Consider the following 25,538-nt stretch of genomic DNA (forward strand, 5'->3'; position numbering starts at 1 on the left):
CTCTGTTTGCACACACACACATCAACACTCACTCACACAAAAACACACACTCATATGCAAACACACCCTCTGTTCAAAGTTCAAGGTCCTTAGAGATTTGTGTGGCAATGTCCCGAAAAGCTAGCGGTGCCCCCCAGAGTCGCGTGTAGCGCACCCCGTTAGAAGTCTCGGAGTTGCCCGTGGAAAGATGGCACACCTCGGCCTCAAAAGCCACGCGGCCCCCTGCCATGCCGTGGATACAGGAGAGCAGAAAGGGGCCCGCATAGTGGACCTGGCAGCCACATCCGAGCGCCGCCTCCCGCAGAGCCAGTACCACCTCCGCAGGGTCCCGACGCCCACCGCCCCTCAGATCCCAGCCACGTCCGACGGCCCGGGGCTCGGACGCTTTTTGATACCCAGGTAAATGGCAACTAGGGAGAGGCAGGAAAACCAGAAAAATGTTCAAGCATTGAACAGCAGCTACTACTACTGGTCTCATAATCAAAAATGAACTATCATCTAGTTTATAAGTGCAGCCAATGCAGCTGAAACACATGTACTGACCTTGTGACCGCAAATCTCCTGATTCCCTCAGATTCATTTGTGACCCTGTAAAACAAATGGGCAGAATAAGAGGTAATCCACCATAGTACTACGAGTCTTATGACCAACGCAGAACTCTCAAATGAGATGGCATTCAGCAGTGGATATAATACAGTCATACCAAGCAAGCATCAACAACAAGAAGCACATGATGTGTAGCACAGCGTGCCCCCCCGCCCACTTACAGGAATGCACTTTCCCATTTTCTCACTCAAAACTTCTAAAGCATGCAGACACTGTATAATGCAGTCCTTTGACTTTTTTTTGTATGGTACTAAACAGTCCCATCCACTGTTCTCAACAACATATGGAATAAAAATTCTATGAGTTTTATCCCCTCAACCACAAATGCAAAATGAAAACATAAAACACCATTTCTAAGGGTATATTTATGATGATAATAGAGTAAAAGAGTTGTTATAGTCAATCTCTTCTGACAATGACACACAGATCCTGGAACTGAAAGTTAAACATAAAGGCAAATGAATTTTTCTGGTTTGCAACCATGCTTGAAACCACTGTGTGAAACCTTGACAGTATGAGGATGATTAACAAATCATGCAGACAAGCAATAATTCATAGATAAAAGTATGAAAAAGTCAGGCAGGCATTCATGGTCCAGAGCAAATTCCCGCGTGACCAGGCAAACAGATGGGGCAGCACAGGTTGACAAGAAAGAAGCAACAGACATGGGAACTTACTAACTGTTTTTGATCCTTGTGGAAGAGTACAACCCGAGACTGATTTGTTTGAGCCCTGGCGCTTGGACGGGTCAAGGTTGACCCTGATGCCATGACAAGGGAAAGCAGAACGAGATAAAGATGGAGAAAAAGAGGGAGTTGAGGGGTAAGAGAGAAGATAATTGTAGCACAGGAGAGCAAGTGGTGAAAAAGAGTGAAGCGCAGGAGCTGATTGGCAAGGATAAAGCTGAGGTTTGATAAGATTAGACATGTGTGATTATGACGACTGGGAGGGAGAGGGGACCAGAGGATAATCCAGGGCCACAGAAGGGCTTGCCAAAAGGCCCGGCTGATAAGCATGGATCCATACCCAGGCTGTGCCCAAGCTGAAAGTTAAAACTTCACAACAACAATACTACATGATTTCATATCATGTATTTGATATGATTTACAGTGAATCTTATGCTCATCCCAGCAGTAAAAAAAAGCCCCAAATGCTAAATTACAAAAATTAGAGGCCATGGTGTCCCTAGGACCATATAAGAGCATGTGGGAACCAGACATACAATAAAAGCTACGCAGAGTCTAGAGTGTTAGGAACAATCATAGCAAGTGATAATGTAACTATAGCTCCATAAATTAGGATCTTACCGAAATGAATGAGGGAAAAAAAAATTCCCCTCTAAATAGGTTGAAAATGTAAAAACATAAACTTATGCTGTGTGAGTAGGTAGCTACAGTATAACTAAAAACCTTTCAATTCCAGTCATGACATTAGTACTTCAACTTATTACATCTGTAGTTAAGGGAATAGTTTGACATTTTGGAAAATATGCTTATTCCCTTTCTTTACTGAGAGTTAGATAGGAAGTTCAATACCACTGTCAAGTCTAAATGTGAAGCCTCAAGAAACTGTTATTAACTGTTACTTATGTTAGCTAAAGGTTGGAAGCAGAGGCAAACAGCTAGCCTGGCTCTGTCCAAAGTGCACAGACATGAGAGTGGTGTCAATTTTCCCTATTGAAATATATTGAGATCTTGTCTAAATGAAACTAAATTACCAGCTTAATAGACTCAAAGTGTAACAAAATAAACATACAAACTTATTAATATTGCCTAAGTAGTTCGGTAAATAGCTAACAGGAGAGTGTTAGCTTATCTTAGTATAAAGACTGGAAACAAGTGGAAACAGTTACACCAACCAACACCTCTAAAGCTCACTAGTTACACATTAAACACATTAAATTTCAGTAGAGTAACTACTGCTAACTATGCTTGTATGTTAAACGACCCTGCTAAGAAACAGCCCAGAACATAACCCTGTGTAAAACCACAGCTTGTCGTTTTACGCTTCGGTTTCTGTATGGATTAAAAATTACACATATAACCTGTTAATTACTGAGATTAAAAGTAGGTAGGTAGGTGTATTTTTGAACTTTTGACAGAGCCAGGTTAGTTGTCACCCCCTGCCTCCAGTCTTGCTATGCTAATCTAAGTTAACCATATCCTGGCTCCAACTTCACATTTAATCAACAGTTCTGGGAGTGGTATCCATCTTCTCATCTAACTCTTGAATAAGCTTATTTCCCCAAACTTTGAACAATTCCTTTAAAATGTTAACCTTTTCAAAGTAAATATTACTGGCTTAATGTGATGTTACTGTGATGTCACATTTTCATCATATATACAGTACGAAATATTATTGTAGATTCATTACATTTCAATTACTGGAGGTTTTAGAGAAGAGTCTGTGAGAAGAGACTGTTTCGGTCTAACACACCTAATCAAAAACTACACTGCATTAAAACTTGTGGGCTTCTGGGGTTCAGAGGCCAAGAACATTTTTCTGTTCACAAATTTGACCTGGACCTTCTGATGTGATATGTGACATGTAGTGTAAATCTACCTGCGAGTGAGTTTCGAGGTCAGCTTGGTGAAGAGGTTGGAGGTTGCCCTAGTGCGAGCGTGGGGCAGGGGGCTAGCATCATGGTGGGAGAGGGTGGGTGATGTGGGTGGGGCGGAGTAAACCGGGGGCCCACGGTCCCTCAGCTGTCCCCCGTGAAAGGTGCTGCGAATCGTCGAGCCGCGGGTCAGGCGGCATCGGTCCGAAGAGGAAGAGGAGGAGGCAGCTCCGGCCCCAGCAATGCTGAGCGTGGAGGGAGAAGCTGCAGGCATGCGGTGGCTCAAGGAGCTGCAGAGAAGGAAAAGAAACAGTAGGAAAAGGATTTTGCTTTAAGTTAGCCCTGAGAAAATCAGTCCTTTTCATTGTTTCGCATGGGCTTCGTAAGATAACTTTGAGTTTGAAGAGTAAAAAAATCTGGGAGGGTGAGTAGAAAGACATTAGCTTAACAGATCTATTTAGCCTGCTCCTCATATCTGCTTATGGCTAGAGGATCGAGGCTATATTAATCATGACGTTAGTCGCTACTAGCACACCCAGATCTTGGACTGAACTGTCAGTGATTGAGTTGCATTGTGGGAAACCCAGTTTTTACAAGGAATAACAATGTATGGAATAAACTAGACAATATCTCTGATTCGGTGGCATAAATTTTGATTTCAAATGCACTCAGTACAGTACATTTTTTTCCATTTTTCTGCTTACACTTAAACCATGACTTTTGTCATCACTGCACACCAGCATACAAAACAGCTACACTCCCTATTCAGCACAAAATCCGGCCTGTGGGTATATGCCTATTTTGGTTTATCTTCTATCTAACAGTTTTCACACACACACACACACACACACACACACACACACACACACACACACACACACACACACACACACACACACACACACACACACACACACACACACACACACACACACACGCACAAAGCTAAAGAGTCTGATATATCTCTATACACTGTTGTCTTTAAATGTTAGCTTCCAGTGTTTAGCTAAAATGATGAAACACATATTTCTACCTCTGTCTGATTTTGAGGATGCAGGCATAATGTTAATAAAACTGCAGAAACTGAGCCTGCAATTTGAATGTATGTTTCACCATAGAGCCATAAGATTTGTGCTGATGCAGCTCCATCAAATAGTTGGTACACTCACTTGAAGTATCACATGCTAGCCATGAAAAATCTGAACTACTATGAATATTAAAAAAATTCAACCCAAAGCGGTACCTGTTGTCTTTGCCGTTCTGCAGAAGAGAGTGTCTGTCAGCCCCCGAGCGATCTGTGCACACGTACGTATTCCGGCGTGTCATGGCACTTCCAGGGATGTTATTCTATAGAGAGCGGAATAATGTAAGAGGCAGATATTGGTTAAGATTCACTTTGGCAATCAGTGTAGTGAATTCCACAAAACATTACTATAGTGTCACACTCACCATAATCCAGCACTATGTCTCAAAATATTTCAAAAGTGTAATTGGCAATGTTACTAATACTAGCTACTAGGTCTGCAACACAAATCTATATCTGAATCTGCCATATTTTTTTGTATGAGAAGTGGATGGGGTTTACAGCATTTTCTGGGTTTATTCATTTTCTACTGCCAATGATGCTTCTCATACATAAGTGTAGCTGCTTATAAAATACACAAAATGATAATAATGATACTGTTTCAAACCATAAAGCATAACTTGTATTTGAACCCTAACTTAAAAAAAGAAAAGAAAAGAAAAGTATGTCTAAACTGTGTCTAAAAAAAGTTGTGACTGTTAATGGTCCAGGTGGAAATGATTGGCAAAATACAAGTCATAACTGCTTGATTTTTCTATATAAAAACTGTAAGCTGTCTATAGAATGGGAGGAAGCCCAGAGGAATTTTAAGTTGGTATGAACTGTCTGAAAATTAGCCATAATAGCTCATTGGGCCATGCTGTATTACACAATTTAAAAAAGAGGTTTTGCATGCCAATGCATGAGTTGGCCAATGGAACAAGAAACGAAAAAAAATGAGAAAGAAAATGACAAAAAACTAAAAAGCTATTTTTTTGCCGTTTCAATGCACTTTTGTGATGATTCGTTACTTCAGCTTGTCTGCTGTCAAGCCACCAAGGTGTCATGCTTCACTATGAGGTAAAAATCTGTCACGTGTTATCCTGCAATGCACAACACATCCAGTGAAAAGTGCTGAAAAGTTGAGGATGAACCTGGTGAATGTCTGAATATTGAGCTTAAAACCATCTACACCTCTGTGTTTTTTTTTTCTCGTATATTCTGGCAAATATGTATCAAGGAAAGTCCTGCTGCTTCGACTGCTAACAGTTCTTGTTCACAACGTACAGGCAACAACCAGCTGGATTACTTTGATAGTGAAGAAAAACTCGGAATCTGATCATTATGAGCCAGGAACTATATTTATCCTTGATGGACATTGGACTGATATCACTGCACAAAATGAGGTTTGCTGATTGCACTGATTACACTGTGAGTATAATGTCTGCGGGTTCCAGTCTGACTGGGTTATGACTCTGACGAGTGGTATGATGTTTGTGACCAACTGTGTCTGGATTGAAAGGGGGAAAAAGTCAAAATTTATGCGAAAATCTAATATTTGTTGAGGATTAATGCTGGTCAAATCTCCTCAGCTATACCGAACAAAGAAACATCATTTGAGAGACACCGACTAAACTCGACTTGAGAAGGAAATCTGTCCCTTACTGTGGTGGCAGTCATGTCTTTGCGGCGGTCTGGGATCTCAGACTTGTTGGGGTTGTTGGCACTGCTGACCATTGGGCTGGAGGGAGGGAGGCTGTGGCTCCCCATCACACTGCAACTGGCCTTACGTGAAGGCATTCGTCCCTCCCGCAGCTCCCGGTCGCCCGTACTGGTTGGGCTCCGTTTGGGGTGCATGACGGGCATGGAAGGCCCACCTTTGTTGTGGAGGACAGCAGAGCACAGACACATAGAGACTCATATAAGGAGTATTCTGCAAATACAGTGCGTTATGCAGGATAGAATTATAACCCCAATAAACACTCTCAGTTATGAGACTCCAAATGAGGCAACGGGAGTATTTTTATATTATCCAGGTTAACAGGGCACATAACCATGTGTTTTTTGTTTGTTGAAACTCCATATTGCACATTACGACTGGTTTTTCATTACAAACCATTAAAGCACGTTTTCATAATGTCAACTCTTAAGGTGTGAAGACAAAATTTACAGTGGCTCTGAGCAAGTTTTCTTCCTCATATCTGTAACTGTAACACCTTCAGAATTAAGAAGTTAGAGAAGAGACTCACAGAAGTCGCTGTGTCGTCGCTGCCTGTGGTAAGTGGAGGCACTGCGCTGGGTCTTGCTATGTGAGGAGGAGGTGGAGGAGGAAGAGGAGCCAGTAGCTGAGGAGTGCTTGTTGGTCCCGTTGGTGATGGGGCTGGGTCTTACCCTCGCCAGGGACAGGCTACTAGCTGTGCGAGCCTCACTGCCCTCCTGTAACATCACAGTCATATCGAACAGAAAAGTGTGTGAGTCAATATGACATTTGATGAATGTGGAGGTTCCCGTCAAGCTTTTCGCCTCATACTTCCAGCTAGCTGTTGTTTTTTTATGGTCAAGTTCAAGTTAGAATCATTATTTAATAACATTACATGTGGAGAGGATGGTAAGAAAAAAATGTAACAGTTGATAGTCCTTTAAACAAACATGTTAAAGCTATAGAAAGAAAGAGTGGTTATATACAGCACATAAATTCCCGGATTTAACACATAATTTTGCAAATCAGTCTGTATTTTATTTAGGCAACCTTCTTTTATGGTGGTTGGTGTTAAAATAATATTAAACTTACATTTAAAAAATATTGATTTATTTTGTTATATTAAAAGAGATTTGCAGACAAACCTGTTTATATTTGTCAGAGTAATGTATCATAGAAAGTACTGTATTCAAAAATATTAAAAGATACTCCAGTCTCTTGATAACTAATGTTCCATTTACCTCTGGTGATTGAGGAAAAGGTCGAAATGTTATTTCACTGACGGTAAGTTGCTCTGTTATGACAGTCAGCCTAACAGCTACTATGGATGAACAACTGCTGGGCAGATCTGTGAAACTCACTTCGCCTTTGCGGCCCAGCAGTAAGTAGGTGGCGGTGACCTCGTTGTATTTCTGATTGAGCAGAGAGTCCTTGATTTCCTCTGGAGTGAAGCCCATCCCGACCATCACCTCTGAAGAACACAAACAATGAGAAGATAAGAAAGAGACAGCGATATAATGAAACATCTTGTGTCTTGATTGCATTGATTAGTTTTGCAACATTAAAGACCTCTTAATATATTCTTTGAGGCAAAATGGCAGCTGACGCACCTATGCGAGCTGGATCACTGTAGTCCTCAACAGGTTCTATGTGGGGCTTCAGCTCATCCCCCTCATACCCTGTATTTATCCACTTGTCCTTCATGACTTGCTGTAAAAACAGAAATACAGAAGAGCTTCGGCTGTGTTCAAATTTCATGTTAGCTAACTTAAATTTTAACTTTTGTGCTGTTTGGCGCTCCTCACCTCAAGGGTGCAGCGTTTGGCGGGGTTGAGCACCAGGAACCGGCGAAGGATCCCCTCGCAGTCTGTGGACATATAGAATGGCACGCGGTACTTTCCCCTCAGCACACGCTCCCTCAGCTCCTGTTGGCCACATCACTAGCATGTTACACATGTGGCACATCACAAAAGCGACAAGCCAAACACAAACCAGGAGCAAGCTGCAAAAACATTTCAAAACATTCTGAAGATTCTCCAAGAAGAGCTGTAACATGAGTCATCACTTCATATGCTTTTATGTTTTTGTTTTTTTTAAATAGCTTTTGCATCAGGCAACAGTAACAGGAAATACTAATATCAAATAATTCAACTCAATAGAGGAAATTCGGACTTTCCCCAATCACAACTGTCACTCTGTCCATTTATGTGGAAGTCTTACTAACAACATATCCAACGGTACATGAAAGTATTTCACACTAGTCCGACGTTCTCTGATAAGACCAGTCAGTCTGATGTAATACTGATTGTTGCATAGAAAAGAAAATCCCCAGGTTGCTCACTGCGGGCAGTATGATGGGGTGCAGTCAGATATGAGAGGGGTTAAATACACACTCGTCTCCACCCTCTGGGAGAGCTCGAGGGGGCCATTCATTGCCATCTGCTGGATTTCGGATAAATATACTATTTTCGGGGGGGGGTTTTCCTAGCAGCAGTTCCTACTCGATGGTGCAATAACATTACCGAATACAAAGTAACAGAAGACAGAAGATTATTCTTTGACACCTCTATTCATCAGTAGGGGTGACATTTGGAATAGAAATTAGAAGGTCAATATTAGGTATTATGTACATCTGTTATATATGTGAAAGATTTAAATGACAGCTTATCCTGTACCCATAAAAATAATGAGCTATAATGTAGGAAAACTTGACACTAAACTTAATCAAAATAATTTCTTTTCTAGTAATCAGGCTTTAACTTAACTAATCTTAAACCTTTCCCAACAACCCTTCTGCATGGTTGAGGTGGAAAAGTCTATTGAGGTTGCCCAGGTCTGCCATCAGACACTGAGACAAACTGCACGAAAAAGGTGTAGCCACATTAACAGTGTCCTCTTCTCTCATGTCAATACACACTCATGTAAGCGGGATCCTTGAAGTCCCATGATTTTCGTCAGGACACACATACCGAACGTACTGTGCATACTTTAACTGTAGAGACTTCCACACATGTACACAGGGAGGAGTTTCCTGATCCTGATAACTGATTTTAACTTCAGCACAGGCTACTAAAAGGGCTAAAAGGAAAAAAACTAAGTAGCCTCAGTTTTTTTAGCTAGCAAAAATTCAACTAGTTAAAAACTGTTTAACTGTATACTGATTAATAATTATCTTCACGATCGCAGTCACACACAGACTACATCATTAGGGTATATTAAAAAACTGCTATAACTTGATGTATTGATACAAGTAATACCTGTCTGTTATGGTTTAATTTAGTGGACGGAGTTACTAATCTAGAGTGCAGCTTACACTTACACTTACTCTGTGCAATCAATTACCATTAACTTCATATAGAAGTATGCAAGTCGCATTCCAACATTATATGTACGACCTACAAAATGCTGTCTCTACCTTTCTTTTGGAGCCTGACTGATGAATCGGCTGGGCTGATACGCTCTTATCGAAGATACGTATGGAAACCCACTTCTGTAACCATATCCCCCTGAGGGACCCTCCAGCCTCTGAGTGTACCCAGAGAGACAGACAGTCCCCCCTTTCATCCACTTGCCTTCAGGTTCTGCCCATCAAAGGGCAGTGAGCCGCTGACCAACGTGTATAGGATTACTCCCAGACTCCAGACATCCACCTCAGGCCCATCATACTTCTTGCCCTGGAAAAGCTCTGGGGCGGCGTAGGGCGGCGAGCCACAGAATGTGTCCAGCTTGTTGCCCAGTGTGAACTCGTTGCTGAAGCCAAAGTCGGCGATCTTGATGTTGGCATCGGCATCCAGCAGAAGGTTCTCCGCCTGAGTCGTACATACATTGTGATGCAGGGGAGAAAGAAGCGGGGGTGGCCAGCCGGAGGGAGGGAAGGAGGGCAGAAAAGGGATGAATACAGAGAACAACAACAACACATTGGGAGAAGGAAAGGGGAGCAGTGGAGAAAATAGTTGGATGTGGGGAGTGAGAAAGTAGGTGGACACAAGAATGAGAGTTGTGATGAAGAAAAAAAAAAGAGCGCAAATGAGAGACAGATGGGGGGGGGGGGGGGGGGTGCTTGCATGTTGTCCAACAACATAGATACTGGACTTGACTCATACTGTACGTAATTCACTGCATTTGTTTAGGAATTTTATAATCTATTACAACAAGAGCCAGGCTGACTGCCTCAATCCTTTCCATGCATGTTAAAAAAACTACCTCTCCACTCTCCACGTGATTAAGATGCTAAAGGGCCCTTTTCATAGACACAGATTAGGACTAGTCCCAGATTATAATTTTCAATTTAGTGTAATCTGTCAGTAAAAGAAATGTCCTAGTCTTGGACTAGCCTTAATCCCTCGTCTCTGAAAGCAGCCAAAAAAATCTTCGTAGCTTTCTCACCTTCAAATCTCTGTGGACAATATTCTTCGTGTGGCAGTAGTGGACAGCGGAAACAATCTGTGGACATGAGGACACAGACAGACCTGAAGTACTGACAATTAAACGTGAGGACTGGTGCAATGTGGGTATCCAGAGGTGGTATATTCGTACCTGTCGAAATTTGGCTCTGGCTTCAACCTCCTTCATTCTCCCATGAGACACGAGGTAGTCAAACACTTCACCTGTGAGTGAGCGCAGCGGAAACTGATCAGTCAGGTAATGAAGCCAGAAGTATTACAGTCATACTGTTATTTGATTCTATATTGCTGATATACACAATCAATTTCAATTGCATCAATTGAGATATTAATATTCATAAGGTATAAGTGCCGTCAAGGTTTCAACATCAAGTTTAATTAATTCTCCTCAAGAGAAAATTTGTCTTCTAGCCATGCAAATTATAGAATGCACAGAGACTTAAAGGAATAGTTTGACATTTTGGGAAATGTCAAACTTATTCACTTTCTTGCCAAGAGTTAGATGGAAAGATCGATACCACTCTCATATCTGTCCATTCAGTAGGAAACTGAGGCCACTTATCTTAGCCTAGCATAGAGAGAGAGGGAAAACAGCTAGCCTGGTTCTGTCCAAAGCTAACAAAATCCCCCTATGAGCACCTCTAAAGCTCATTAATTAGCATGCTGTACCTTGGTTTACTTAAAGTTTAAAGTGAGACAATGTATGTTTGAAAGGAAGAAATAAAAAAATAAAAAAACAAAATGACAGATTGCACAAACCAGATCACATAACAAAACATTGCCTTCGGCAAATTTCTGTTACCTTTGGACAATGCCAAGCTATGTGTTTCCCACCCATTTCCAGTGATAAGCTAAATTAAGCTAACCGCGAGAATGGTATCATTCCAACTCCTCGAACTCTCAGCAAGAAAGTGAATAAGTGTATCTTCCAGGATGTCAGACTATGATCAAATACAGGAAGATAAAAATATATATCATGAAACAAGCACCAAAATCCACCGTACAGGCTCACATAAACAATAACAATCGACCCCTCACAAGAATTTTTGTACAGTCCCTTAGATGTTGCTTGAATACCATTGTGTTGAGTAGCTGCTAGATTTTGGATTAATGGAGCAAACTGTTGTTTGATATCATATTGAATATACTGTATATAAAGACAGATAGTACATTTTGGTCTTCATGGGCATTCAGGCACCAGTACAACTCCCTAATTCCTCCTTATGGTCCTTTTATCTGTGACTTAAAAGTAATATGGACCTGAAAGAAAGCCACATTTGCAACTGTGTCTGTGACATTCTCCAAGGTTGCAGTGAGCAAATGATATCGTCCGGGCCAGAACAAAGAAGAAAAGGGGATTGCTGACAAGAAACTAACACAAATAGAAACATAAAAGAGACTAATGGAAGCAAAAAGAAAAGGAGACATTAGATGCAATGTGCTGGCATAACTCCTGAAATTGTGTTAAAGTCTGTTTAAACGGCAGCACCATTACTGCGCAGGGGCTGCTCAGTTTATGCTGAGGTTCCATACTGTAATAAGATTGAACATAGCACTGTACAACACCTATTAGGGGAGAGTCTGCAGTCATCTTTAATTTAAAGACACTGTCTCTCATACCAGATTCGTCTACTGTACACTGCATTTTTTACTGTACAAGGTCTAAATATCTCAGAATTCCCAAACAACACATATTTGGATAGATAATAGGTCAATTTCACTTGTTTGAAGTGTAGAATAAGTCATATCCAAATAAAAATTAAAAAATCAAAATTATTTCAAGATAATGTAATAATTTGGCTCAAGACCACTATTGAAACAAACTGATGTACACTGTAAAGAAGTGACAGCAACAGCAGATTTTAGGTACTACTTTAAGACTGTATACAAATACAAATTGAATCATTTGTTAAAGTGAGCTGTAAAATTCCTACTATTTTCCCCAACTGTAAAGTGAATAAAGATGTAGATCTTAAAGACACATTTGAACATTGGACAAATATGCTTATTTGCATTCTTGGCAAGAATTAGCTGAGAAGACTGATACAATTCTCATTACAAAGTCCATTAAATATAATGCTCAGCAAGCAGACTGTTAACTTAGCATAGCTTAAAGACTGGAAGCAGGGGGAAACAACTAGCGTGGCTCTGTCCAAAGGTAACAAACCTCTACATATCAACATGTCTAAACCTTATTAATGAACATGTTACATCTCAGTTGTTTAATCTGTACAAAAACTGAACTGTAAAAAAGTTGTAGTTTTACTGGGGGTTATGTCCTGGACTATTTCTTGGTTGAGCACAGTGACTTCATAGATTCTCCGCTGACTGCCTGACAAACCCACTGTGATGACAAGACCATGTATGCATATGGTGTATGCATTTTATTTTATTTATTTTCAAAAATAAAGACACTATCGGTCAAAACACCCCCAATTTTTCCCAGTTTTCATTGAAATTTCAGCAGTTCAAGTCCAGTGAATGAACCTTAAATGATACGTTAGATTAATTGGTTAACTGACTTACAGCTTTTCCTCCAGCAGTGGAAGTAAATGAAGCCATGAAAATTAATGCAAACAATTCCTAAAGGTTCCCCAACTTCTGTTGATCACTTCCAAACCCTCTGTCTGTACAAAAGACTATACACTCTGATGCATAATTAGAACAACACTACCCCAGGAAGTAGGACTGGTGAGATGGCTTCTCATGATGGAAGACCAGCACCGTCTCCAGTCCTAAACCCCACGGAGCTGGTTTGGGATGAACTGGACGGAAGGTGAAAGCAAAGCAACCTGCAAGTGCAACACATTTGTGGGAACTTCTGGAAAAGTGTTGGGAAGAACTTTTCAGACAACGTCTCGAGAGTGTTCAGCGGCTGTATGAGTCAAACATTTAGATTCAATTTAGGATTCATATTTATGATTTATTTGTTCTATTCCTTAATTTTAGAAACACTGAGACATTCAATGTGTAAATTTCAGTAACTGGAGAAATGGAGGCGTTCTAAAACTTTTGACCGGTAGTGTAAATATTAATATACAGTTAGGTACATAAATATTTGGACAGTGACACAAATTTAGTAATTTTGCCTCTGTACACCACCACAATGAATTTGAATAGAAGCCATCAAGATGTAATTGAAGTGTAGACTTTCAGCTTTAATTCAAGGGCTTTAACAAAAATATTGCATTAACTGTGTACTGACAAGAACTAAGAAAAGAGACCACATTTCTCCTGTGTTAGCATCAAGGCATTGGCTCCCTGTAAAATCCAGAATAGAATTAAAAATCCTCCTCCTTGCCCTACAAAGCCCTTAATGGTCAGGCACCATCATATCTTAAAGAGCTCATAGTACCGTATCACTCCACTACAACACTGTGCTCCCAGAACGCAGGCTTGTGGTTCCTAGAGTCTCCAAAAGTAGAATGGGAGGTAGAGCCTTCAGTTATCAGGCTCCTCTACTGTGGAACCTTTTTTCCAGTTTGGGTCCGGGAGGCAGACACCCTCTCCACGTTTAAAAGTAGGCTTAAAACCTTCCTTTTTGATAAAGCTTACAGTTAGGGCTGGCTCAGGCTTCGCTTGCACCACCCCCTAGTTATGCTGCTATAGGCTTAGACTGCCGGGGGACTTCCCATGATGCACCAAGCTCCTCTCTCCTCGTCTCCCTCTCCATCTGCATGCATTCATATCCCATCAATGCTCGTTACTAACTTGACTTCTTCTCTCTCCTGTAGTTTTGTGCTTTCTCGTCTCTCTCCTCTCTCCTCCTGTCGCTTTCTGGTATTTCTGCCCCTGGTGCTGCAGAGTCTGGATCTGTGACTGCAAACCACCTACTGTCCCCATGATCAACACTCAACACCCACTGCTTCAGTTATTATTATTATCATCATTATATTATTATTAATATCATCACATTTAGTTATATTAGTATTATTATTCACCCTATTATCATAATCATTAGTTTTATTATTAGTCTCATTATTGTTATAAATCTTTATGTTCTGGTCAAGGTTTCTACCTGTTGAAAGGGAGTTATTCCTTGCCGCTGTCGCAAAGTGCTTGCTCATGGAGGAATGTTGGGTCTCTTTAAATAATATTATAAAGAGTACGGTCTAGATCTGCTATATATGAAAGTACCCTGAGATAACATCTGTTATGATTTGGCGCTATATAAATAAAATTGACTTGAATTAACTTGACTGCTTAGGAATTACAGCCATTTTTATTTATACCAACTCCATTTTCAGAGGTTAAAAGTAATTGGAAAAATAACTGACAATCAGTTTCGTGGTCAGGTGTGGTCTGTTCCCTGGTTATTTCATAACAAATGAAGCAGATAAAAGGTCTGGAGTTGATTCCAAGTGTTGAATTTGTATTTGGTAGCTGTTCATGGGAACTGTCAACATGCGGCCCAAAGAGGTGTCGATCCAAATGAAGGAGTCCATTACAAGGCTGAAAAATAATAATAATACAAACCCATCAGACAGATGGCAGAAACTTTAGAATGGACAAATCAACAATTTGGTAAATTCTTAAAAAGAAGGAATGCACTGCTGAGCTCAGCAACACCAGAAGGCCTGGAAGACCACGGAAGACAAATAAAGGGGAAGATCACAGAATCCTTTCCTTGGTGAAGAAAAACCCTTCACAACATCTCGTCAGGTCAAGAACACTTTCGAGGAGGTAGGTTTATAATTGTCAAAGTCTACAATCTATACACGCCTTCATGGTTGTAAATACAGAGGGTTTACCACCAAGGTGCAAACCACTTGTAACAGCAGTGTTATGGCATGGTCATGTATGGCTGCCAGTGGAACTGGGTCACTGGTGTTTATTGATGATGTGCCTGCTGATAGAAGTAGCAGGATGAACTCTGAAGTGTAAAGGGCTATACTGTCTGCTCAGAATCAGCCAAATGCTGAAACACTGATAGGACGATTCTTCACAGTACAGACGATTAATGACCCAAAACATACTGCAAAAGCAACCAAAGAGCTTCTCAAGGCAAAGAAATTGAATATTCTTCAATGGCCAAGTTGGTCACCTGACTTCAACCCAATGGAGCATGTTTTTCACTTACTGAAGACAAAACTGAGGGCAGAAAGACCCAATAACAAGCAGCCACTGAAGGCGGCTGCAGTAAATGCCTGGCAAAGCATCTGAAGGGGGAAAGTTCAGCATTTGGTGATGTCCATGGGTTCCAGATTTCATAATTATGTTGGCTTGTCCAATTACTTTTGAGCCTCTGATAATGAGGGACTATGTATAAAAATGTCTGTAATTCCTAAACGGTTAATGTGATATTTTGTTAAACCCCTTGAAGCTGGAAGTCTACACTTCAATCACATCTTGATGGCTTCATTTCAAATCCATTGTGGTGTACAGAGGCAAAATTACTTAATTTTACTTAATAATTATGTAACTAACTGTATATATGGTGGCTGTATCCCTAGAATAATCAGTTTTGTTTGTACAGTACATATGTTGTATGTATATATTGTTCTCTTCAAGTTAAAAAGGAAAAACAACACATTTGGACAGAGCTGAGCTATCTGTTTCCCAATGCTTCCAGTCTTTTTGCTAAAATAAGATAATCTGGCTCTAGCTTTATATTGTGTATACAGACATGAGAGTGATATCAATAGTCTCATCTATGGGCAAGAAAGCAAATGAGCATATTTCCCAAAATTTCAAACTATTTCTTTAAGATGTTCTTCAGTTATGGTGAAAAAAATAACCCCTCAAAAGAACCAATGTTTTGCAATTTTACTCTTAGCTACTGCGTTTCACCATGCATCCAAATAGAGGAACTAAACTGCATTATATTTCAAATACCAATGAATTTAAAAGGTGTAATTCCACCAAATCGGTAACCCTCTGGATGATTTGCACTCATAGCATTTCCTGGACATGATGGCCGATGTACCCACCTCCACTGGCGTACTCCATGATTAGGTAAAGGGTCTTATCCGTTTCAATCACCTCAAACAGCTGCACTGTAGCCCAAAACAGAATCAGATTAAAATCAAATATATATAAACAAATCCTGCTCATGTTATTAATGATAGCCACAGCTGTCTGCCTGTCTGTCTTAATACAGAGGAACCCGCTGTTAATGCTGTGGGGGCTTTTGATCCATATGTCATTTGAGCTTCAGAAAATCCCACCCAGTGAACTCTGTATGAGGCCTGAGACATCGTTTACTAGACTTCAGTCCATGAATGGTCTGAATCTTATTCAAAGCATTATACTTCTGTCTGGTCACAAATGGAAGCACCCCCCCCCCCGTCTCTCTCTCTCTCTCTCACACACACGCACACACACACACACACACACACACACACACACACACACACACACACACACACACACACACACACACACAGGGATGGTTGCACACCCAACCACATAAAGTCCATGGAGATGTATGTATGTGCATTACCTATGTTAGGGTGATTTAAGCCTTTCATTATCCGTACCTCCCGAAAGAGCTGGAAAGAAGACACAGTATTTTAATGGCATGATTATATTGGCCATAAATACAATCAAATCACAGAAAATCTGTGCTATAAATTTTAGCAATGAGGGCATTGTTGTTATCCTGTTCATAGCAATACATTTATGTATAGAGCCGTGTATGTTCTTGGAGTTGATGAGGGGTTTCTCAGTTATTTCTGACTTGTTACCCTGTCTTTAGGACACAGAAGTCACATGAGCTCAAATAGCTGTTGGGTTGTCATGTAGAAATGAGTATGGCAAACTTGTATTTTCTTTTAGGGACCTCTCATTTTTAGCTGATCACCGTTAAATTTCAACATCTGAAATAAGAACTGTCACAAAAGTTCCAGTGATTCCTATTAATTAAATCTGAAGTTCTTGCAAACATCAAAATTTTAATTTACTATGAAGTCTTGATCTCCATAATTTTCACTGTTCTGTTTAAGAAACAAAAGTCCACTGATGGTAAAAATTTCAGAAGTAGATCCAAAGACCAAAAACCAATCTGGTCAATAAATTTAATTGAAATAATGAGATAAGATTTTAAGATGTCCTGCTGATATAACAGAGAATGCAACGTTGTCAGAGATAAAACCTGTGAATTCTCTGTTATTCTCTTTATTGTCAATTAGACGATCAGGCCTTTCAGTTTGTCAGAAACTTAATATTGCTTCCAAATTTTTACTGTTAAATTGATGTGAATAGTTTTCTAATTGCAAAATCTAGCCACAGGAGAAGAATTTCAGTTCCACTGTAGAATCTGAAATCCATGCAGCTCTTCACTGTGGCATCAAACACGAGCTGGACTGGATGATTTACTCCTTTATAACCCGAAACCAACTTCTACTGAGTCACTTCAGCTGTGACACTTGTCCTGAGTAATTTTTAGAGTTCGGTGGGAAGATTATCATGGAAAATTAGCATACTGTAAACAGTTATTAGCATATTAAATGAGAACTCCACCAGCTTCCCACATCAAAGTCTGGTTACAAGTGTTGAGGAGCACTAATGCATATGTGAAAAAAGTATCTCAGCCGGAGATGCAGAAAATGTGATAAATTGCCTCAAGTGATGTCACTTGAGTCAGCTAGGAGCTTAAGGCTAAATTAACTGCTATAAGCACAACATACCTAAATTTCTGAAAGAAATTCTTGGCGGTTGAGTTGCACTGTGGGTAATGTAGCGATCAGGTTGTGTGCAATCAGTTCTGCTGCTGAAATTAAATTAAGGAGCCCTAAGTCATTGGCGGCTGAGCAGTACATGCAGCTGAATTTATACTTTTGTCCCAAAAGTAACAATATCACCTTCTGTGTCTGATATTCATCCAAATGAGAATTTGCGAAGCTGACAACAACCGTCAAAACCTCCTCACCATTAAAAACCGCAAATGGCCCACACACAAATGTGATGAATCTCCAGTGAAAAACCGACCAACTTCTCACTGCATGTTATATCGCTACTCTGGGGGATGTATTTGTACACTCTGTAAGAGCAGAGCAGGGGATTAAATTTGAGCCAGCTCCCCTGGTTTCATGTATATAACAGTACAGTCCCTCAGTAAAAGGCCATCGCTGAAAACCAGCGACTCTCCTCCATGTCGTCAACTCCAACTGAAAAAAAGATGGTGCGATAAGTTTTTCTATCCTCTTTTCTCAATCCTCCCCCTCTCTTGTTTTCCGATGTGTCTCCCTCCATTGCCTCCTCCTTCATTCAATTCCTCTAGCAGTCTTCTCCTCTAGCAGTGCCCCAACGTCACTGTTGCCATAGCGACCCAGGTATTAAGACCGGGCTCTTTCCCAGCTTCTCCAGCTGCGCTAGAGGGAATCTTGGGATACGTAGTGCTGATACGTCTCCTCATCCAGGCATCCCATTGGTTCCCTGCTCATCACAGCAGAGCTGAGCGTCCAGATCAGTCCAAACAATAAACAATCCCCCAGCAACATGTTCAATCCTGGGTCATTGTTAGCGACCGCAAATAAATAGCAAACCTATGATAAAGCTGACAGGGATGGACGCGCATGCACTGTGGCAGTAAGGTTCCTTGCTTTAATCTAGCAGATGGAAACAATTTGTACTAACATGTAAATTTCATCTTGGACATGTTAAGAGATTAAAATATACTATTAAAATGTTACTAAATCTAATTTCTGGGACATATTTCATTTTCAGGTGTCTTCCAATGCCACAGAGGCCAGTGTAAGAGTCTCTGCTTGTAATCTGCCTCTTTGTAATCTCTCCTCATAAAAATCCTTCTTCGTGGATTTTGAGGTTTGATTTTCTCATCTGTGATTTTACTTCCCTCTTTTCCTTCCTTCCTCCCCCTCTTTTATCCACCCCTATACAATACATCTCCCTCTTTCCTTCTCCCCTCTACATACATCACCCTCTAGATTATGCTAATATGGGCTCTTTCAAGTCTTCAGTACTAAGGATTTTCTCTAACCCACGGGTATGTAAAGAAGCCTGGTATCATCACAAGCCAACTGTAGAGTATTCTCTCCAATCAGTGGCCAATCCTTTGCCTCTCTCCTCAGTGCTGTCCTAAATGTTGCACCATTGTCTTTCACAGCAGCCAGTCTGGTCTAAAAAAGGACCAGGCAGGAAGATGGAATAATATTCAAATTGGGATTACAGTTCCTGCAAAGGATCTCATATTATAGCCAGGAAAGGTAAAGAAAACCCATTTTCTGTCATTATATAAGCACTAGCACTATGATTAGTCAAAGTATCAGTATTACAGGAAGCCAGTGATCAAAAAGGCAACAGATGGCTATGGGGAAAAAAAAACAATGAGAACTTGCATTTAGGGACTAAAGTCTTGGTAATACTATAACAACTCAAGGTCACTGCTATCACTGCACTGTAAAAACAGACACTGAGGAAAAGATTAGTTACAAAAAAAGAGTGTCAAATGAAAAAAATCTATGTAATAAAAAAGGAATATTTTCTTCGGTCCCTATTTATTCTGGACGTTCTTCTTGGATAATTTTGCAATGCAAAACCAGTAAAGTGAAAAATAGTAAGGCTTGTAGAGGCCCACAATATTTCCATTAGGATGTATGACATAAGGGGGGGACCATAGCATTATTCTTCCATGGGGCCCAGAAATCCTAGCTATGCCCCTGCTACTTTAATTCTACATTTCACCTCATGTAAAGAAAAACTGGTGTTTTTACCATTTGTAGCAGGACATATAGACATGTTTCCGTCAAACAAAATCACACACACTAGGCACATGTAAAGCACAATTTTTTCATCCCTGATGTGATCCTTCTGGTCTGTTCACTTCTTTGCCCATAGGCAGAGGAGCTCAGGCAGGCCGAGGGAGGTGGGAAGAGATAAGAGAGAGAGAGGGACAGATTTATGGCTAAATGAGGGAGACACTTTGGCCCATATGTGTGTATAGGCAGCATTATGGGCAAATATGGGTTGTTTGAATGGCGGCTGCATTCTTTGTCTCTCTAAGCTTTTATTCACATTTATTCCTTCACCACAATGTAGTTCTTTACCTGTGTGATCCAGCTCCAGAAAAGTTTTTAATTCATGTGGTTGGGGGATAAGATGGAGATATCTGACCATGTGATCAACCCTGGTCAAATGGCCTTCATGTCAGCCATGTTGTGTCTGGATTTCTACCAGCCCAGGTCTCCTGCTCCATATGTCTAAAACTCGAGCTGCTGAATCTGAGTCAAGTGTGTGTCTGTTCCCACTCTGAGGTTGCCCTTGATAGCTGGTGGAACCAAAGTGTCCACTGTTCAGCCTGTCCCTGACCTTCATGCACAACAAAACTCGAGTGTCCACTACTCAGGCTCAATACTCAACATGCTGACCAGCAGGAAAAAAGAAACCAGCCCATCAAAAGCCCTCCTTGTGACATACTCTACGTAAGCTTTTCTAAAGACACCTCTCGCAGTGAAATGGCCACCAAACCAAACACCATTGGCCACGAAACAATTACAAAAGCATCGTTGTTATCCACAGAAAAATTGTCTTCCCCAGACACACCTAAGAACATAAACACAAACAAAAGGATGGGTTGGGTGACCGCGGTTTCCAACATGAGTCACCCCTCTCTCAGGGCAGCGATTAGCCCAGAAAAAGACGAGAAATGATCTCTGGAGCAGAGGTCTCCTCTTGCTCCAATTCAGTGCACTTGCACCTGCCAAACAGCATCACATCCCACGAGCCCTCTCTCTATCAGCTGCTCGCTCATTCCATCCCCTTCTGAGGGGGAAACAGCTGAGGATAAACCTGAACCTCTCCAAGTGCCCAGCAGCGTATCAGTATTTTGTTGAATTACATCAGTCTGACCAAACCATCCACATTTTTGAGGCTTTGCTGCTGTTTATGAATTCAGATAGTATTAGAAAGTGTAGCATGTGTTTCATTTTGTACAGAAGACATGATGCACATATTCATCAATAAACAATCCATCAGTGTAAATGGGAAAAACTCACCTTTTGTAGGCTTGTTGGGTTCAACTGAGTTTTGTCAATGATTTTTATTGCAACCTGGAAGAGACATCAACCAAGTTTTTGATGAACACATCACCATTATAATTTGCCTTTGCTTTTAATCGCCTTCCTACATGAAGCTCAGAAGCCTTTCCTACTGATACCACTGATCCATATCTCACAATAATTCCTCAACTTACAAGAAGGTAGATATATATAATTCAAAGGACAGTATTATATTGTTTACCAAAGATGGTGAATGTGGGCTGAGGACACTGTGAACAGTCACTTCAACAAGCTGTAGTAAAGTCAGTTTGTGTGGTTTTAATCCCCACTGACCTGCATTGGCAAAACTAACCCTGGCTATAATGATGGTTTATTGTCAATTTCAGGAAAAAAACAAAAACATTGGTTTCAAAGTGTTTTAGCATCATATGGCCATGGCCTAAAAATTCTGAAAGTAATTAACAGCACTATCTACCTTATATTAGAGTATACCAGTCCCAGCTGAGAAATAAATATATAATATCCATTTTTGTGGACCACTTTCAATGAAGCCACCTTTAATAAAGGGGTTTTCGATTGTAACGAATGGCTTTATGACTATTAATTCCTTAATAAGTTCTTTATAGATCAGAAATTAGCCATTTATAATAGCAGATTTGGGGTTGCAAGGTTGTTCAGCCTTTCTATTTGGAGATAATGCAGTTACAAATTTTGGTAATCCATTAAGAAGGTAGGTGGTCATACGGTCCAATCAGTCAAAGACATTTTTTACAACCTGGCTTTCCAAAAGTTGTTGTTAATGGCTTATAACTGATCTATAAAGCTTTATTAAATGTCTTATTTAACATTAAAAAAGCAATTACTTACAACCTATAAACCTTTTATAAAGTGTACGTATTATAAAGTGGTACCTATTTCTGCTATCATTTAGTATTCAATGTTTAAAGCTTGTCCTTCTTAAAGTAACTCTAAAATGGACTGCAATCATTTCTATCGAAATAAAAATAGTGAAATTGCAGTTAAAAAAAACTTAAACAGAGAAATTTGTGTTAGAGGAGGTTTAATTAGGAGGTAAAATAAGAATATACAGTAAGATTTATTTCTTTAAAAACATGTTGAAAACTATAATGATGAAGACTCAACACTTGTCTGAATTACATCTTAAGGGCAACAGCAACATCAGCTGATTCTTGCCTTTCTTCACCTTCTTTCTACAAAGATCAGTTTCTCATTCATCATTTACCCATCCATCTCTGTATTCCCTCCTACCACCCTGGACCTCAAGTGCCCCGTGTCTCACCTCCCTGCCCGTCAGGATGTGGCGGGCCAGCTTGACCTTGGCAAAGTTTCCCTTGCCGATGGTCTTGAGCAGACGGTAGTTGCCGATGTGCGGCTGCTCATCGGAGCAGGAGGCGATGGAGTTCCTGCACCGGGCGCCCAGCGAGCGGCTTGACTGGCTGGTGGCCTTGTCTGAGCGGCTGGCCCCCAGCGACACATGCTGGAAGAAAACAAGGGAAGGGGGTTAAAGAGAGCAGCAGCAGCATCTGACTGGCAAAGGACCTCCAGGACTGCCTGTACTCTTTGAGCACTGATGGTCCACAGAGACAAAATGATCTGGATGAGCCCCTTCTGTCTCTGCAAGCTTGTTATTTACTCTGCACACCTAAGAATAGGTAGATAATTTGCTGGTTTTAAACAGAAACTAAACAGTTTTAAGGCATAGGTCCAGGGAACTCACTCTCACGCTGTGTCATTGCTCACATCGGTTTCACAGATGAGTGTGTATCACTGGCATAAACTACACAGGTAAACATTGGTACAATAAGCAGCCCAGCCTTATATATAATCTGTTGGTAGAATGAGAAAGTAACCTATCACGACAAACACAGAAAGGAGTGATGCTGAGCCAAGTGAATTCATGCCCTTCACTTCTGGGTTAACAGCTGTTGTCCAGCTCATGAACACTTGAACATAATGTTTCCACTTTGGGTTCCACAACATCTTGTTTAGAGCTCTACTACTTGACTGCTTGAAGATGTCTTCATGTAGTATGGCAGATGATTAGGGTAATACTTTCATTGCAATGTGAGGTAGCCCCGAAGCCCTGTAAACAGTTAGCCTCGCTGCTGCTGTTCCCTGTTAACCGCCTGATGCTGCTTGATCCTGGACCCCAATGCTTCAGAGTCTTGTTGTGCAGCAATGATAGAGTCCAAAGCTTGAGTCACAGATAATTTACAGCCAGGAAGCAGAGCAGAAGAGAAAGGGAGGAAAAAAATGTGCATTTACACAAACAAAGCTTGATGTATTACAGTATGAAGTGGCTTCTTGTCATGTGACGAAACAAGGAAAGATACAGGGGAAGAAAGACAGAATACATGGTGGGGGGAGGAAAACAACAGGCCATACCATGAGATAAGAGAACATTTATATCAGATGGAAAGGGGCAGAAAGGAAGGAGATTACCAGAGAAAGGACAACTAGTGGAGAGAGGGATACAGGAGAAAAGCGTAAAAAAGGGAGCAGATGCTGGCACAGTGGTCCCTCGCCAGTCCCAGGCCCTGAGGCATCACACTTCCATCCCCCCAGCATGTCATTTTGCTCTCAGCTTCAGACACACACACACACACACACACAAACACAACCACGCAGCCTTAAGCCCCACCTTCAGACACTCCCTCCTTGCCATGCTTCCATTCCTTTTCTCACGCCCCACCTAGAGCCAATTTGGACTCTCTCTACAGTCTACTCTACACACCAATGAGTCCCAACCGAGAGCACTGGAGGCTTTCACAACGTGCGGCAGAGTACATTAATCCCCCGACTGTACGGTGCACATTAAGCCAAGCCTCACCTGTGCCAATACGGCAACACCATATTTCACCCAGTCAATTCACTCATCTGTCATCATCGCTTAATTGTAGAGTGATGACAGCAGATCGAGATCCATTCTAATGGAAGGAACGGATGTGCATTCAAAATCAATCATGCACCTCGTAAACTCACACACATGTGCACATCAAGTTACACACACACAAACACACACAAACACACACACACACACACACACACAAGTCTACTGGCTTAATCACCCCTCTGTGTTGAAAGCTCTGCTAACAAACAGATGGGGGGAGGAATCGAGCCAAAAGTGTTTAAGGCAGAGAAATGACATAATGCAACGTCAATCAGTCCTGTCACCATTTTGATATACATTAATAAGGATTTTAGATAGACAGAGATAGGATCTACATTCGTGGACCCTGTTATTCTGCCTGTCTCACAGGGATAAATCCCCTTGGCTTCTTTCTTTTCTACAGGCCGCAACTGTTTTCCACTGTACTGAATGTACGGCGCTGTCTGACACCCACTGGCTCTGGGGTTGGGTGCTTTGTAGGCTGCGCAGCAATGGACTGCACATCATTTTACGCAGTAATCCCCTTGGCTTCATACAACAACCCAGATATTCTCCATGTATTTATTTTGGCCTTCTGTGCTCTTGTCCCACCCATCCAATTTCTAGGGAATACACGCACGCAGGCGCACGCACACGCACAGGCACGCACACACACACACACACGCAGCAGCAGCAGCAAGGAGTATAATGTGACATCACACTCTCTCCACAGCTTTATAATGAGAGGTGACGGCTGGTTTTCAGGCTTTCTGCGCATATCCGCTGAGTGTTATCGTATGCGGATGGACCCATTCCGGGGCTGTTCGCCTGCCATCGGCTCTTTCCCTTGCGCAGACACTCAAGGTTAGCCCGTTTCGAAAGAGTCTGTTCTGCTCAAATATGCATCCAAATATAATCTCCGGAGTCCTTTCACCTAATGAGGAGAAACAGCACCATCTGTGACCCCAGCCTGCACTGTGAATAAAGCCAGTAAATGCCCAAGGCCACATATACGAGGAGATCTCCGTTCAGGGATGCAAGATTTATCTTTGGCATGCACACAAATACAGGCTATAGGCTGTAATTGCACTTACATGGTCTCCAGTACTCCTGTCGTTTCCAGACGGTAATGCAGATCGAGAAGACATGTTGTTTTCTTTCTCCTTTTTCCCTGAGTAAGAATCACGGCGTATTTGCGCGGATGATTTTTACAGGCTCCACAGACAGAATAACATCCGCAGATGCGACCCACCGTCCCAAATCAATCTGCCTCTTCTCCAACCGGCTGAGCCGTGGTCAAGAGGAGACCGCTGCCTATCATGGCAGCAATGGATATCTGGAGGGGGGTGTCCTCAAACGAGA

At 41.3% G+C, this 25,538-nt stretch overlaps 1 protein-coding gene across 1 annotated transcript; it reads right to left on the reverse strand.

Annotated features, from left to right (window-relative positions):
• Nucleotides 1-339: 339 nt before the first annotated feature.
• On the reverse strand, nt 340-25,483 carry mark4a (MAP/microtubule affinity-regulating kinase 4a). The gene is made up of 18 exons (XM_040150564.1): nt 25,271-25,483; nt 22,587-22,784; nt 21,284-21,337; nt 16,771-16,819; nt 16,259-16,324; nt 10,462-10,532; nt 10,312-10,368; nt 9,498-9,734; nt 7,731-7,850; nt 7,536-7,635; nt 7,287-7,396; nt 6,476-6,662; nt 5,892-6,103; nt 4,407-4,510; nt 3,169-3,453; nt 1,284-1,366; nt 544-588; nt 340-410 (listed from the first exon to the last, which is right to left on the reverse strand). The coding sequence occupies exons 1-18, from the start codon at nt 25,322-25,324 to the stop codon at nt 346-348; spliced, it is 2,097 nt and encodes a 698-aa protein (XP_040006498.1). The 5' UTR covers nt 25,325-25,483; the 3' UTR covers nt 340-345.
• Nucleotides 25,484-25,538: the final 55 nt, after the last annotated feature.

Source organism: Xiphias gladius, chromosome 17 (assembly GCF_016859285.1).
Source record: "Xiphias gladius isolate SHS-SW01 ecotype Sanya breed wild chromosome 17, ASM1685928v1, whole genome shotgun sequence".
NCBI classification, from domain to species: Eukaryota; Metazoa; Chordata; class Actinopteri; order Istiophoriformes; family Xiphiidae; genus Xiphias; species Xiphias gladius.